Source organism: Oncorhynchus nerka, linkage group LG18, assembly GCF_034236695.1.
Source record: "Oncorhynchus nerka isolate Pitt River linkage group LG18, Oner_Uvic_2.0, whole genome shotgun sequence".
Classification (NCBI taxonomy): domain Eukaryota; kingdom Metazoa; phylum Chordata; class Actinopteri; order Salmoniformes; family Salmonidae; genus Oncorhynchus; species Oncorhynchus nerka.
In genome coordinates, this window is record NC_088413.1 from 61,560,953 (window position 1) to 61,576,911 (window position 15,959).

Consider the following 15,959-nt stretch of genomic DNA (forward strand, 5'->3'; position numbering starts at 1 on the left):
AGGTGAAGCTGGTTGAGAGAATGCGTAGAGTGTGCAAAGCTGTCATCAAGGCAGGGTGACTACTTGGAAGGATCTCAAATATAAAATATATGATTTAACACTTTTTTTGGTTATTACATGATTCCATATGTGTTATTTCATAGTTTTGATGTTTCTACAATGTAGACAATAGTACAAATAAGAGAAAAAAACATTGAATGAGTAGGTGTGTCCAAACTTTTGACTGGTACTGTATATCGTGATTCGCCCATAAGCAAAACATTTGAATTGAGATTATTTTACGTTATATCGCCCAGCTCTAGTATACCAGAAGGTACTAAAAGTAGTGGAGGTACCAGTTTCGATGTCTTCACTATTATTCTACAATGTAGAAAATAGTAAAAAAATAAAGAAACCTTGGAATGGTATACATCAAATTCCATCCGATTCTCAACCTACCACTCGCGTCACCATGGAAGCGGTCCGTTTGTGTCATGTTGTATTCGCCATTTTGATGCTTCTTGGCGTGGGCTACGGCGATGAACGTCTCTACTTCAGCGCAGCTAGCTAGATTAGCTACAAACATTCAACATAGAATCTCATACAGTTACAAGGGGATTTCAATTCGTATTATTAGTCGGACATTTAACCGAGGAGGTCATGAAGATTTGGAAAACGTTTTCGTACCCCGGACGTCAATTTTGAACGACTAATCGGAATGCGAAGTCCGAATTTGTCTGTTTTCTAACTTCGCCAGTTAACGTTAAGTAGTTAGCCAAGATAGCCACCACCAGGTTGCTACTCAGCCGCAAGCCTTGAAGACGTAGCTAAAAGCTATCTATGATATTGAATTATATGGAAAACATCAATCAGAAGAGGTACTGGCAGCGACGTCGCCCTGACACTCCATTTCTGAACAATGAATGATGTTAGAAGCAATGGAAACATATTGTGGGCTACCTAGTTACCAATGCAGTTAGCTGAAATACAAGAGGGGCTTTCAAATATAACATTCCACTCTGCTTTTTCCCCCCGTCGTGGCTATGTAGGGAAAGCACAGCAACCTTACAAGTGGTTTTATTTTCACTCAACGTTGCTTTCACTGTTCACGTTCCAGTTGTCTCGTAGAACAAAACAAAGAACATTTATTCATAAGAGCTGCAAATATGAAGTATTTTAATGTCATGCATTGATTATGCGTGGACATGTTCAAATGTCTTTCCCAATACCAGCTGCCTACAGGTGTAAAACTTATTGTTGAACTGACTATTACCATATAAATACATATCTGAGTGCAATTGTACTGGACGGCAACCACAGTATTGCCACTGTGAAATACAGCATTGAAGAGGCTAAATCTACCCACCAAGATGACGATTCAAAGTAAAGGACAATATTGCTGTCCTCACAGAAATGTGAATGCTTCATTAGATTTCCCCATTTGACCACATCCAAAGGACCATTCATTATGATTTTTGGATTGATATCCCAAGAGTTACATGAAAAGCTCCTAGACCTCAAAAACTACCAAAATCGAACAAATGGTGTGGAACAGCTGAAAAATATCCTCTTTGGATTGGACTTGAAGCCAGTCCCCTCAGACAGTATTGTGGAGTTTATCAATTTTCTCCGCAGACTTCTAGATGACAGCAACTTCAAAGTTTTGTACGGCACTTTACAGGTGATAAACCTACTCATTCAGAAATTGGATTACAATGTAGACACATATTTCAAACAGTTAGCGTGTGTGGCTCTGAAAACCCTTGGGGACACCCGCGCTGTCACCAGGAATGAGTATATGAATGTGTTCAGGCAGTTGACTAGAATTGTAGGGCCACAGAAAGTGTTGGACCTTGTTATTGGACACCTGAGACACAAGAACTCCCGGGTCAGAGAGGATGTCATCAACATCATCACAGCAGCTATGCTCACCCACCCCAGGAAGGACTTCAACATCCCCAGCCTCTGCTTTGAAGTTGCACCATACCTGGCAGACAGCAAGAAGAAGGTCCGCCATGCAGCCCTAGAACTATTTGCCGTTTTTGACCATTGCCTTGACACAGGGAAAAAACAGCCCCTAATGAAGGCTGTAAACAGAGTTGAGCTCAATGGGGATGTGGAGGGTCTTATGGCAGCTGTGCAAGCAAGAAGAGCCAGACACATACTTCCCAGACTGTCCTCGGATGGAATGGTGGAGTATGCCCTTGTAATCCCTAAACCAGGACAACGATGCTCACCTCAGTTTGGGTCGGGAGCTGACCTGGAGTGGGTGCTCAATGGTGGGCGGATCAGCAGTGCCAGGAGCATCAGGACAGAACCAGACTCTGACAGGCTGTATCATGGTTATGGAAGCTTGGGCTCCCTTGTTGATGACCTTCCACTGCAGAGGAGAATTGTCAGTGCAGGCAAAGGGAAGAACAAGCTGCCCTGGGAGAGGTCAAGCCTCCCTTCCACAGTGAACACCCAGCCACGCAGTGCCCCTAAGGGGAAATCCTCTAATCAGGTTGGTCATCGATGACAGCAAGGTTACATCAAGCAAAAGTCTGAAGACGACACTGGTCTATCTAGCTGTTTTGATTTAGCAAAGTCTCATTAGAGAAAGAAATATCAAGACATCCTCTCTAGGCTATATAGGTATAAGAATCTTATTTCCATAGAGGCACCATAATTCCATTGAATAAGGTGCAAATAGAATGAGGTTTGCAACCACCCAAAGTACAAATCTATCAAATATTAGTTTGCAGGAACCTGATGAAAACGACCCCAAACATGTCTACACTGAATCAATAACACGCTGTATACTACATCAGTATACGACACGCAGTATACTAGATACTGACAAATACTTGTGTTAGGACTATATGGAGTTGTACGTGCAAAAATCCAGGACACAATTTATATTAATTGGCTCACTGCATACTGTGAAAATGGTAGGCCTAATATACTGAACAAAAATATAAATGCAACATGCAATAATTTCAAAGATTTTACTCGGTTACAATTAATTTGAGAATCAGTCAATTGAAATGAATTCATTAGGCCCTAATCTATGGATTTCACATGATTGGAAATACAGACATGCATCTGTTAGTCACAGATACCTTTAAAAAAAAAATAGGCATCACAAAGGGTCTCAGGATCTCATCACGGTAGTTCTGTGCATTCAAATAGCCATTGAAAATGTAATTGTTTTCATTGTCTGTTTTACGACAATTTCCATAACTGCACCGCCACCATGGTGCACTCTGTTCACAATGTTGACATCAGCAAACCGCTCACCCACATGATGCCATTACACGTGGTCTGCAGTTGTGAGGCATACCGCCAATTCTCTAAAATTACATTGGAGGCGGCTTATGGTAGAGCAATGAATGTTCAATTCTCTGGCAACAGCTCTGGTGGACATTCCTGCAGTCAGCATTTCAATTGCACGCTCCCTCAAAACATGAGACAACTGTAGCATTGTGTTGTGTGACACAACTTCACATTTTAGTGGCCTTTTATTGTCCCCAGCACAAGGTTTACCTGTGTAATGATCATGCTATTTAAACAGCTTCTTGATATGCCACACCTGTCAGGTGGATGGATTATCTTGACAAAGGATACAATTCTCACGAACAGGGATATAAACAAATTTGTGCCCAAAATTTGAGAGAAATAATATTTGTATGTATAAGAACATTTCTGGGATCTTTTATTTCAGCTCATGAAACATGGGACCAGCACTTAACATGTTGTGTTTATGTTTTTGTTCAGTGTAGTTATGTATGCAGTGATGATTCAAATGTTTCCCTTTAGTTGACATTATTGACTCAGCAATCAAAGTTCACATGTTTAATGGTGTAAAGGGCTTCTGAAAATATTAATGCAGATCCAATGGAATAAGTTGCCTTTCAATCAGTCACTGATTTACTGTGCTCTTGGAGTAGCATCTTTCCTATTGACTTCACCATCCACCTCAGGGGCTGTGTTTTAGTTGATTTGTTTGTCTCCACAATCAAAGCCCTAGTGCACTGATTGCAAAGGGCCTGAAAAGGACTGTCACCTGTCTGCAAGGGCTGGTAGTTTATTTTGTTTTGTTGCCATGACAACCATTTGGTGAGCAGTCAGTTGCCTTGTGGCTAATTAGGAGGAGAGAGATGACAGCTACCATGTCAGTGTTTATCAATCAACTTAGTCTAAATTTGAGATAAAAAAAAGGGGGGGGCTCTACCATATTCTGAAGGCAAGCAAACTATTTGTTTGATGCCTGATGTGACATTGAACATTCATTTGTTTGTCATTTCAGAGATGCATTCTCAGGCATTTCAAGTTGTGGTCAGTCAGGGAAAATCAAATAATATTATTGATCGCATACACATACAGTGGGGAGAACAAGTATTTGATGCACTGCCGATTTTGCCGATTTTCCTACTTACAAAGCATGTTTTTATCATAGGTACACTTCAACTGTGAGAGATGGAATCTAAAACAAAAATCCAGAAAAATCACATTGTATGACTTTTAAGTAATTAATTTGCATTTCATTGCATGACAATTATTTGATACATCAGAAAAGCAGAACTTAATATTTGGTACAGAAACCTTTGTTTGCAATTACAGAGATCATATGTTTCCTGTAGTTCTTGATCAGGTTTGCACACACTGCAGCAGGGATTTTGGCCCACTCCTCCATACAGACCTTCTCCAGATCCTTCAGGTTTCGGGGCTGTCGCTGGGCAATACGGACTTTCAGCTTCCTCCAAAGGTTTTCTATTGGGTTCAGTCTGGAGACTGGCTAGGCCACTCCAGGACCTTGAGATGCTTCTTACGGAGCCACTCCTTAGTTGCCCTGGCTGTGTGTTTCGGGTCGTTGTCATGCTGGAAGACCCAGCCATGACCCATCTTCAATGCTCTTACTGAGGGAATGAGGTTGTTGGCCAAGATCTCACGATACATGGCCCCATCCATCCTCCCCTCAATATGGTGCAGTCGTCCTGTCCCCTTTGCAGAAAATCATCCCCAAAGAATGATGTTTCCACCTCCATGCTTCACAGTTGGGATGGTGTTATTGGGGTTGTACTCATCCTTCTTCTTCTTCCAAACACGGCGAGTGGAGTTTAGACCAAAAAGCTCTATTTTTGTCTCATCAGACCACATGACCTTCTCCCATTCCTCCTCTGGATCATCCAGATGGTCATTGGAAAACTTCAGACGGGCCTGGACATGCGCTGGCTTAAGCAGGGGGACCTTGCGTGCGCTGCAGGATTTTAATCCATGACGGCGTAGTGTGTTACTAATGGTTTTCTTTGAGAATGTGGTTCCAGCTCTCTTCAGGTCATTGACCATGTCCTGCCGTGTAGTTCTGGGCTGATCCCTCACCTTCCTCATGATCATTGATGCCCCACGAGGTGAGATCTTGCATGTAGCCCCAGACTGAGGGTGATTGACTGTCATCTTGAACTTCTTCCATTTTCTAATAATTGCGCCAACAGTTGTTGCCTTCTCACCAAGCTGCTTGCCTATTGTCCTGTAGCCCATCCCAGCCTTGTGCAGGTCTACAATTTTAACCCTGATGTCCTTACACAGCTCTCTGGTCTTGGCCATTGTGGAGAGGTTGGAGTCTGTTTGATTGAGTGTGATTGACAGGTGTCTTTTATACAGGTAACGAGTTCAAACAGGTGCAGTTAATACAGGTAATGAGTGGAGAACAGGAGGGCTCCTTAAAGAAAAACGAACAGGTCTGTGAGAGCCGGAATTCCTACTGGTTGGTAGGTGATCAAATACTTATGTCATGCAATAAAATGCAAATTAATTACTTAAAAATCATACAATGTGATTGTCTGGTATTTTGTTTTAGATTCCGTCTCTCACAGTTGAAGTGTACCTATGATAAAAATTACAGACCTCTACATGCTTTGTAAGTAGGAAAACCTGCAAAATCGGCAGTGTATCAAATGCTTGTTCTCCCCACTGTATTTAGTAGATGTTATTGCGAGCAATGTTCCCTCAAAGAAAATTCCGGCACTGAGCAAATGTCAGGTCTGCTGAGCACAAACTAGAACATTGTGAAAATTCTGTGCAACTACCGGGGCGCGTTCACTGTGAACACTGAGGCTGTACCCACTTTAAGTTACAGTTTTAACAGTGGCCAAGTAGGCTTCTGTGGCTATTTGATCATAATGTAGGCCTACCAGAGTGGCCTACCATTAAAAACAATGGAGAAAAATGCATCCCATAATATTTTAAAATGGAAATAGCTGTTCTGTCAGTAGCAGCAAATGTGTGGTGTTCAATGTAGCCCTACATTCCATAAGACTTTTGGAAAAACATACAGGGCTTGACATTAACCTGTTTATCCACTTGTCCTTCATACAAGTACGTGACTGAAAATGTTGTTTGATGTAAGAAACCACTTTACAAAATAAAATGTATTATTATTCCCATATCATTATTAGAGAAACAGACCAATTATGCTACCCTCTGCCTATTGGCTACTTCGCTTATTCAAAACCGTCTCAAAATACAACACGGCTCCTTTAAGGCATTAAGAAAACTATTTTAAAATGCACACATTTTGAGCTCTTATAGGAAGCAACCACTCACCCATTGTTGACTAGAAATGAGCGATAACTGGGCTAATAACTAATAACTAGTAAAGAATATGAACAAATGTGCACAGGTCTTTTTTTTCTTCTTTTTTTTACATTTTACCCCATTTTTCTCCCCAATTTTGTGGTATCCAATTGTTAGTAGCGACTATCTTGTCTCATCGCTACAACTCCCGTACGGGCTCGGGAGAGACGAAGGTTGAAAGTCATGCATCCTCCGATACACAACCCAACCAAGCCGCACTGCTTCTTAACACAGCGCGCATCCAACCCGGAAGCCAGCCGCACCAATGTGTCGGAGGAAACACTGTACACCTGGTAACCTTGGTTAGCGTGCACTGCGCCCGGCCCGCCACAGGGGCTGCTGGTGCGCGATGAGACAAGGATATCCCTACCAGCCAAACCCTCCCTAACCCGGACGACGCTAGGCCAATTGTGCGTCGCCCCATGGACCTCCCGGTCGCGGCCGGTTACGACAGAAGTCAATTTGCTAATCTGCACGTTTCATTCTCTCAGATACTGAAACACCCTGCTGTCAGTGTCAGACAGTGGCATAGGTTCGTAGTGAGAAACACTGGCCATCTTCCCTGTTTCGCATAATAGAGAGTAGCCTACTTAGACTACTGAATAGTCGCAAAGATGCAACAAAAGTATAGGCAATGCACTCGGATGAAGATCTGCGGGGGAGAAATCCCAGCACTGTCACAGAGACTGGTGGGGATAACAGACTAAAGGTCTGGTTTCACCCCCCACACGACGCTGACTGTAGACTAGGTGGGAGGGGCTGGCTGGCATATTTTATTCATCTCTTCATTCACGGGACTATGTCATGTGGATTGCAGAAACCATCGCTGATGTCTGTCTCAGCAGTCTTGATGTTGTAACGAACCATGAACTTGGAAGATAAAAAACAACTCGATTGAATGATGTTTTTAAACCTATTAATTTCTATGGTTTTGAAAATGAAACCCCTCTCACAGATGATCTCCTTCCCTTGGAGCAGTTTGCCACCAAAATGTCTTGGAAAGTATACACTGTGCAACAAGTTTCAGTGAGCATTCAGGTACTATCAAAGGCAAAGCATTGTAATTTGCAAGAATGACCTTCATTGATCACAATAGTTGAAAACTAGAGCTACTTGTTCAGAGGCGTTTTGTTTGCTCTGTGCCTCAATGTCATTTTGGAGCCTTCCAGTGAAACCTTGTGTTTACAGTAGTCCCCATCTCCCAGCAACATCTTTGCCACACAACACACTTGTATTCAGAGAGGGTTTGCAACTTAATTCGCAATGCATGTGAAGATCATAGGGCCCGATGCAACTGTGGAACATCAACCACTTACGTCCCTAATGTTGATTAAGATCCCAGTGGGTTCGTCTGAAGGCAATGTGAGTTGCTTTTAATCAGATAGCCGTGAGATGGATCTCAACACCCTGTCTGAGGGAAGCTTTGGTGTTTGAGGTGAAAACTGCACATCACTCTCCTTACCTCAGAGATCTATTTTACTGTGAGGCTTACAAATGTGCCATGGCAACACCTTTAAAAGTTTAATAAGAGTGGTACATGTCATTGACGTAGACAGACGCCAATTTGAGCTCGTGTCTATACACTGACAGTCCCAGAGCACACAATTACTTTAAGCTAAACAATGCTTTGTTGACACCAATGGATGAAATTACATTTGATCCATGGTAGGCTCTCTATGTTTTCAAATAATTGTTTATGTTTGACATGACCCAGTATTGTAGCTCTCAGTGATGGATAAGTGTCACCATTGTTACCCCTTGATTTTATCTCCTCAGGTCATCAGTGAAGACTGCCTGTCCCATACCCGGAAGCTGAGTCCGGAGACATATGTCCCCAGTTTTGGTAAGTGCCCAATTCTGTCTCTTGCATGCATCAAGAGCTACCGCACAAGCTGACAAGATGCAGTTCAGTTGCTGTCAGTGCTGAAGTTAGCCAGGTTATAGATTAAACCAGTTTTGAATAGGATTATCACACCGAGTCAATGGATCCACACCATTGCACGCCATTCAGAGCACTGACATGACTGAGTAGAAAGAAGAGTGCCATGCAGGTCTCGCGCAACAAGGATTAAACAAATTCATAGCCGTTGGTTATTGCTGGACATTATAGGGAAATAATGCCCAGTAGAACGCCTTTTAAGCCAATCAGAAACTAGTATTTAACAATTCCATGGCGTAATTGCCTATATTTTGCTGCCATTGTTGGGAAGACATTGAGTACACAAGACAAGTACCAAGCAAGGCCAGTATGGACATTAGCATGCTTCACCCTTGAAATCCTAACCACTGTTGTGCTTTCCATCTTGAACTGGTGTAAAAATGTCTCTACAAGAATGCATAGGTAGATGGAGAGTTGTGTAATGTATTGTGACAATATATGGAGGTGTCCTTGAAGTGATGGGGTGGTGCTTTCTCTAAACATGGTTGATGTGTCAGTGGGAGTCAGTCAGTCACTCCTCTTCATGTTCCTGCTGTTTAGCGCCAATGCCGTTCGTAGGCGTTCAATAAATAGACACTTAATATGAGGCATGGAGGCTGGCATTGAGAATGAGTTGTTGAGAATGCAATAAGTTAGTACTAAACCTTGATCTGGTTCTCACTATGAAAACAGTGTGATCAAATACATTCATTTTGTGTTCTCTGTTGACAAAGGAGAATATATGAGGTATTGATTTTTAGGTAGGAAAGCCAGTAATTACTAAAGTTGATGAAAGCAATAGTTAGCTTCAGTGATTTATCAGAGTCCCTCCACTTTGCAGTCGCAGTTGGTTTGTGATCACGGCCACCACCCTGTCGGAGGCTTCCTTCCCATTGCAGTCAACTAGCCCACGGTTGACTTGGCTCACTGAAAAGACCCAGTCAGACAACCAGAGGCAGTGGTCAGGAGAAAAGCTCTCAAAGGATGGAAAGGACCAGTCTAGGTGGGGAAGCCAATAGAGATTATACAGCAGATACTGTGTCATAAACTTGGTATCATCTGAAGCGGGAATGCTAGCGATAGTACTTAGGTATTCAATTGCCAGGGTATTTTTGTGCAACTTGACCTCTCGTCAAGATACCTTATAGTGAAGCAGCAGAGTAGTGATAGGAGAATAAGATGCATGCCACACTCCTGATGTGGTTTGTATGGTTGGTTGATTTGGACATAATAAGTATTGTTCTGTTATAGGACTTAGAAACTAGTACCTCCACTACTTTTAGTACCTTCTGGTATACTAGAGCTGGGCGATATGCCCTAAAAATCATCTCAATTATTATTATTTTTGCTTATGGGCAAATCACGATATATACAGTACCAGTCAAAAGTTTGGACACCTACTCATTCAAGGGTTTTTCTTTATTTGTACTATTTTCTACATTGTAGAATAATAGTGAAGACATCAAAACTATGAAATAACACATATGGAATCAAGTAGTAACCTAAAAAGTGTTAAACAAATCTAAATATATTTTATATTTGAGATTCTTTAAAGTAGCCACCCTTTGCCTTGATGACAGCTTTGCACACTCCATTTGAACAGCATGCTAGTTTGTCCACTTTGTTCAGATGTTGAAATCAAGTGAATTGACTTATTTCTCAGAATGAGAACGAATTGCCAATTCCTTATACACTGAGTATACAAAACATTATGAACTCCTGCTCTTTCAGTGACATAGACTGACCAGGTGAATCCAGCTGAAAGCTAGGATCCCTTTTTGATGTCACTTGTTAAATCCACTCCAATTAGTGTAGATGAAGTGGAGGGGACAGGTTAAAGAATACTTTTTAAGCTTTGAGACATAGATTATGTATGTTAACCCTAACCCTTAGCAATGCTGCTGTGTTTTTAATGGTCAACAGTTTCCCGTATGTATCAAGAGTGGTCCACCACTCAAAGGACATCAAGCCAACTTGGCACAAATGTGGGAAGCATTGGAGTCAACATGGGCCAGCATCCCTGCGCAACTCAATATTAGGAAGGTGTTCTTAATGTTTTGTACACTCAGTGTATAATTGTTTTATGTTTATTGCACATTTATAAACGGACTAGACAGCCAGTATAACAGTCTGGCTAAAATGCTGGCTTAATGCCGCGCGTGACAAACTGAGCATTCATTTTCCAGAATCAATGTTCACTGATACTCCTGTTTTAGTAGCGTCTACTCTGCACACACTTTGAGGAGTTTATACATAAAAAGGGTAGCGTTGGAAATGTTAACTACTATTCTATTACAGTAAAATAATCTCTCAATGCCTTTTGGTGTCTAAATGACCGATTCTGTTGGACCAAACCTCAAATGCAATTAGTGTGCAAAGCTGTCATCAAGGCAAAGGGTGGCTACTTTGAGGAATCTCAAATATAAAATATATTTTGATTTGTTTTCACGTTTGGTTAGTACATGATTCCATATGTGTTATTTCATAAACTCAGCAAAAAAATAAATGTCCCTTTTTCAGGACCCTGTCTTTCAAAGATAATCCGTAAAAATCTAAATAACTTCACAGATCTTCATTGTAAAGGGTTTAAGCACTGTTTCCCTGCTTGTTCAATGAACCATAAACAATTAATGAACATGCACCTGTGGAACGGTCGTTAAGACACTAACAGCTTACAGACAGTAGGCAATTAAGGTCACAGTTATGAAAACTTAGGACACTAAAGAGGCCTTTCTACTGACTGAAAAACCCCAAAAGAAAGAAGCCCAGGGTCCCTGCTCATCTGCGTGAATGTGCCTTAGACATGCTGCAAGGGGGCATGAGGACTGCAGATGTGTCCAGGGCAATAAATTGCAATGTTTGTACTGTGAGACGCCTAAGACAGCGCTACAGGGAGACAGGACGGACATCTGATTGTCCTCGCAATGGCAGACCACGTGTAACAACAACAGGATCGGTACATCCGAACATCACACCTGCAGGACAGGTACAGGATGGCAACAACAACTTCCCAAGTTACACCAGGAACGCACAATCCCTCCATCAGTGCTCAGACTGTCCACAATAGTCTGAGAGAGGCTGGACTGAGGGCTTGTAGGCCTGTTGTAAGGCATGTCCTCACCTGACATCACCGGCAACAACATCGCCTATGTGAACAAACCCACCGTTGCTGGACCAGACAGGACTGTCAAAAAGTGCTCTTTATTGACGAGTCGCGGTTTTGTCTCACCAGGGGTGATAGATTCGCATTTATCATCGAAGGAATGAGCGCTACACCGAGGCCTGTACTTTGGAACGGGATCGATTTGGAGGTGGAGGGTCCGTCATGGTCTGGGGTGGTGTGTCACCGCATCATCGGACTGAGCTTGTTGTCATTGCAGGCAATCTCAACGCTGTGCGTTACAGGGAAGACATCCTCCTCCCTCATGTGGTACCCTTCCTGCAGGCTCATCCTGACATGACCCTCCAGCATGACAATGCCACCAGCCATACTGCTCATTCTGTGTGTGATTTCCTGCAAGACATGAATGTCAGTGTTGGCCATGTCAGCCATGGCCAGCGAAGAGCCCGGATCTCAATCCCATTGTGCACATCTGGGACCTGTTGGATCGGAGGGTAGGGCCATTCCCCCCCAAAATGTCCGGGAACTTGCAGGTGCCTTGGTGGAAGAGTGGGGTAACATCTCACAGCAAGAACTATCAAATATGGTGCAGACCATGAGGAGGAGATGTGCTGCAGTACTTAATTCAGCTGGTGGCCACACCAGATACTGACAGTTACTTTTGATTTTGACCCTCACCCCATTTGTTCAGGGACACATTATTCAATTTCTGTTAGTCACATGTCTGTGGAACTTGTTCAGTTTATGCCTCAGTTGTTGAATCTTGTTATGTTCATACAAATATTTACACATGTTAAACGCAGTTGACAGTGAGAGGACGTTTCTTTTTTTGCTGAGTTTAGTGTTGATGTCTTCACTATTGTTCTACAATGTAGAAAATAGTACAAATAAAGAAAAACCCTGGAATGCGTAGGTGTGTCCAAACTTTTGACTGGTACTGTATTGCCCATCCGTACTGTATACCTACAGTATGTAATCTAACACAATGCTGAATGTATACTAGTGAATACTATTGAATCGGGTGCATTGGGAATTTGAGTCCAAAATATTGTACAAGACTTTGCTAAAGTAGCCTACAAATAATGTAAAATTATAATACAATATTTCTGCTTTATGTTTTTTGCTAGTAAAGCATGCAGTGAAATACAAAAGTAAAACTTGTGTGAGTTAGTTATGTGTTTTGGGGTTGGGAGTGTTTGTGACCCTCTACGTAGCCACTGTTTACAAGATTAGCCTGTGCTTGCAGGCAAGACTGGACTTGGCTATTTTTAAAGCAGGCTACAGAACACGCCAACAACTTTTACTGCACAGTATAAACAAACAGTGTCCGAACAAATGTCCCCCTTCGCTGCTCTCTCATAAAGTCTGTTTTCAAACATTACTGAACGAATGGGTTTGTCAATGGATGTTTTAACTAAGCTTTGGCTTAGCTAAAGGTATTAAACCTAGACAGAATAATTTATCAAGTGAAACAAACTAGGATCCGATTACATTCCCCATGCCAGGAACTGGGCTCACAAGCCAGCCTGACCCTAGCTTTAGCTTGGCCTCAATGAAGAGGACTCCATTGACCATATCACTTTGAAACTTAACATGAGTTGCTGTAGCAACCAGTCATCGTATTGTATTGATAGACAATATAGGATGGTTGAGGTACACTACAGTAATAGCTGATTTGTTGTCCTCTAGGTTCTGCAGAGCCCCATAAAACCCTGTCCTCTAGGAGGGAATCCCCTGGACGCATGAGAAGGAGTGGGAGCCTTGACTTAGACCCTGACATCTTTAAATCTACCAACTTCTCTGACACAGAGGGAGGTGAGGAAGTCTTTACTCTGCTCAGTCTCTGCCTTCTACAGAACAGTTTCATTGAAAGGTAACTGAAGGATCTTTGTGTTGCAGTGGTACACAAGGCTCGTCTCCTCTCTGGGACCTCCGGCTTTGAGCACACCTTATCCAACCCCTCGGCCCAGGGCACCTTCCTACTGCCCTCCTACCCTCTGGCTACACTCCCCGGGGGCCTGCTGACCCCAGCACTGTCCCACCGCCGCGCTGACTCACTGTCAATGTCCAACACTTGGCCCAACAAGAGAGAGAGCAGCCCTCAAAGACGAGACCCCAGCCCCTGGAAAGACATATCAAGTATGGGGGGTGGTGTCTTCTGCATATTGGGTAGATCTTGATAGGCATGTAATTTATTTGAGGCATGTTGTTGAGTGCTTTCTTTGTCCCCACAGGTGACTTCTCATCCAGCAGGTGTTCTCCACGGCCTCACCGTGCTTCTCTAGTGAGCTCCTCATCTGCCTCGTCTTTCCGACAGGCTCTGAGCAGGACGCGGACCGGGCTGCCTATCTCCCCATCCCCAGGCCTTCTCCTGCCAGAGCGGGGCTTGTCTCAGAATGGCCAGTGGTCTAGTCCTCTAGCTCCATCTCCATCCAGCCTGCAGGACCACCTGTCTGAGAGGGACCTTCGCCTAGACCTGGATCACCTCAGCCTGCAGGACCAAGACCAGGAAGAGGACCCCTTGGACCGGCAGGAGGTCAGGATCAATGTTTTACACACAAGGTTCTGCTTAGTGAAGTCTCCAGATGGATTTAGCTAGGACACTGTCTTAAAGCTACCATCTTGCCATCAGGGTTTTATTCATATCTGTACTCAGAATAACTCAGTGCAGGAATATGCAATGTGGATAATGTTTCCCCTTCATTACTGCAGTGGTGGTGAAATGGGTCATATTTGGGACTAAGTATCCTTGATGTAATGTTAGTGCTGGGGAAATAGTACTTGACATCTAAATTGTCATGGATATAACACCCATGCATAAAATATTATCTGTATGCACAGCACCCTCTTGCCTTGCTCTCAGGTTACTGATGAGCTAATGTGTTGTTGTTTATAGATGTTGAACTCCCTGCGCTCTCTGCGCTGCAGCGCAGCTAAGAAGAAGGCCAAGGTGAGTCTGAGTGGCTCAGACCCTGACCCAGATAGCCCAGACTCAGCGATGAAACTGGAGCTGGCTCTGGACTCCCCCTCTCACAACTCCCCCACCGTCACCAGCCCAGCTAGCGAGAGCGGCCTCTCCAGCCTCTACTCACCCCCAAACACCACCCTCAATGGCACCAAAACCAGGTACATTCCACAAGATTCTTAGACCTACGTAGACAACCAGTAGACTAAGTTGAACCATTTGATTCAACTAGGTTGAACCAAATGAGATCCTGTTTCAAGAATTATGGTGGGCAAAGGGGCCATGCTATGATGGTCCCACTTTCAAGTACACACACCCGAGGAATGATGGATCTGATATCCCTCCTGATGACTCACCTCTGACCTCTTTCAAAAGCCCTGGGAATTCTGCCTCCTCTTCAACAAAGCCTCACATTGCTAGAGTGCCTTCTGCTAAGCTGAGATCTTCCGTCTCCATGGACTTCAGTGCTCTTCAAGGTACAGTGAGGATTTAACATGTAAAAGGATCTCTCTTATTACTGGCTGAGTCGTTGTTTCTATTTAGCTCTAATGGTGTTTCTGTGTTTTCTCCACCAGGCTTTCCACTCAGAGATAAAATCATACCTGAAGTGAGTGTGGTTGGTCAAAGAGTCACCTACTCGAACGGACCAATGGAACCTGAGGAAGAGGACAGGACTACAGAATACTCTCCACCCCCAAGTAGACTAGCCTGCCGTGAGCCAATCAGAGCCCTGAGGCCTGCCAAAGGTCAGTCACTGCAAAGAGGTCTGCTCCATTGAGGCATATCGCTGTCTAAAAACAGTGTATTTTCATTATGTTTGCAATATGTTGTTTGTCCCGTACTACACTGAACAAAAATATAAACAGAACATGTAAAGTGTTGGTCCCATGTTTCATGAGCTGAAATAAAAGATCCCAGAAAGTTTCCATACGCACAAAAAGCTTATTTCTCTAACATTTTGTGCATACATTTGTTTACATCCCTGTTAGTAAGCATTTCTCCTTTGCCAATATAATCCATCAACCTGACAGGTGTGGCATATCAAGAAGCTGATTAAACAACACGATCATTACACAGGTGCACCTTGTGCTGGGGACAATAAAAGGCCACTCTAAAATGTGCAGTTTTGTCACACAACACAATGCCATAGACGTCTCAAGTTTTGAGAGAGTATACAATTAACATGCAGACTGCAGGAATGTCCACCAGAGCTGTTGCCAGAGAAAGTAATGTTATTTTCTCTACCACAAGCCACCTCCTATGTCGTTTTAGAGAATTCTGCAGTACGTCCAACCGGCCTCCCAACTGCAGACCACATGTAACCACGCTAGCGCAGTACCTCCACATCTGGCTTCTTCACC

At 43.2% G+C, this 15,959-nt stretch overlaps 1 protein-coding gene across 1 annotated transcript in view; it reads left to right on the forward strand.

Annotated features, from left to right (window-relative positions):
• The first annotated feature begins 497 nt into the window (after positions 1–497).
• Positions 498–15,959, forward strand: part of LOC115146280 (TOG array regulator of axonemal microtubules protein 1-like) — a 34,081-nt gene continuing 18,619 nt past the window's right edge. Inside the window, exons 1-8 of the mRNA XM_029688270.2 lie at positions 498–2,482; positions 8,371–8,437; positions 13,323–13,448; positions 13,533–13,772; positions 13,868–14,169; positions 14,530–14,759; positions 14,974–15,074; positions 15,174–15,344. Of these exons, the coding sequence (XP_029544130.1) occupies positions 1,448–2,482; positions 8,371–8,437; positions 13,323–13,448; positions 13,533–13,772; positions 13,868–14,169; positions 14,530–14,759; positions 14,974–15,074; positions 15,174–15,344 (2,272 nt within the window). The 5' untranslated portion in view covers positions 498–1,447. The remainder of the gene's footprint in view (positions 2,483–8,370; positions 8,438–13,322; positions 13,449–13,532; positions 13,773–13,867; positions 14,170–14,529; positions 14,760–14,973; positions 15,075–15,173; positions 15,345–15,959) is intronic.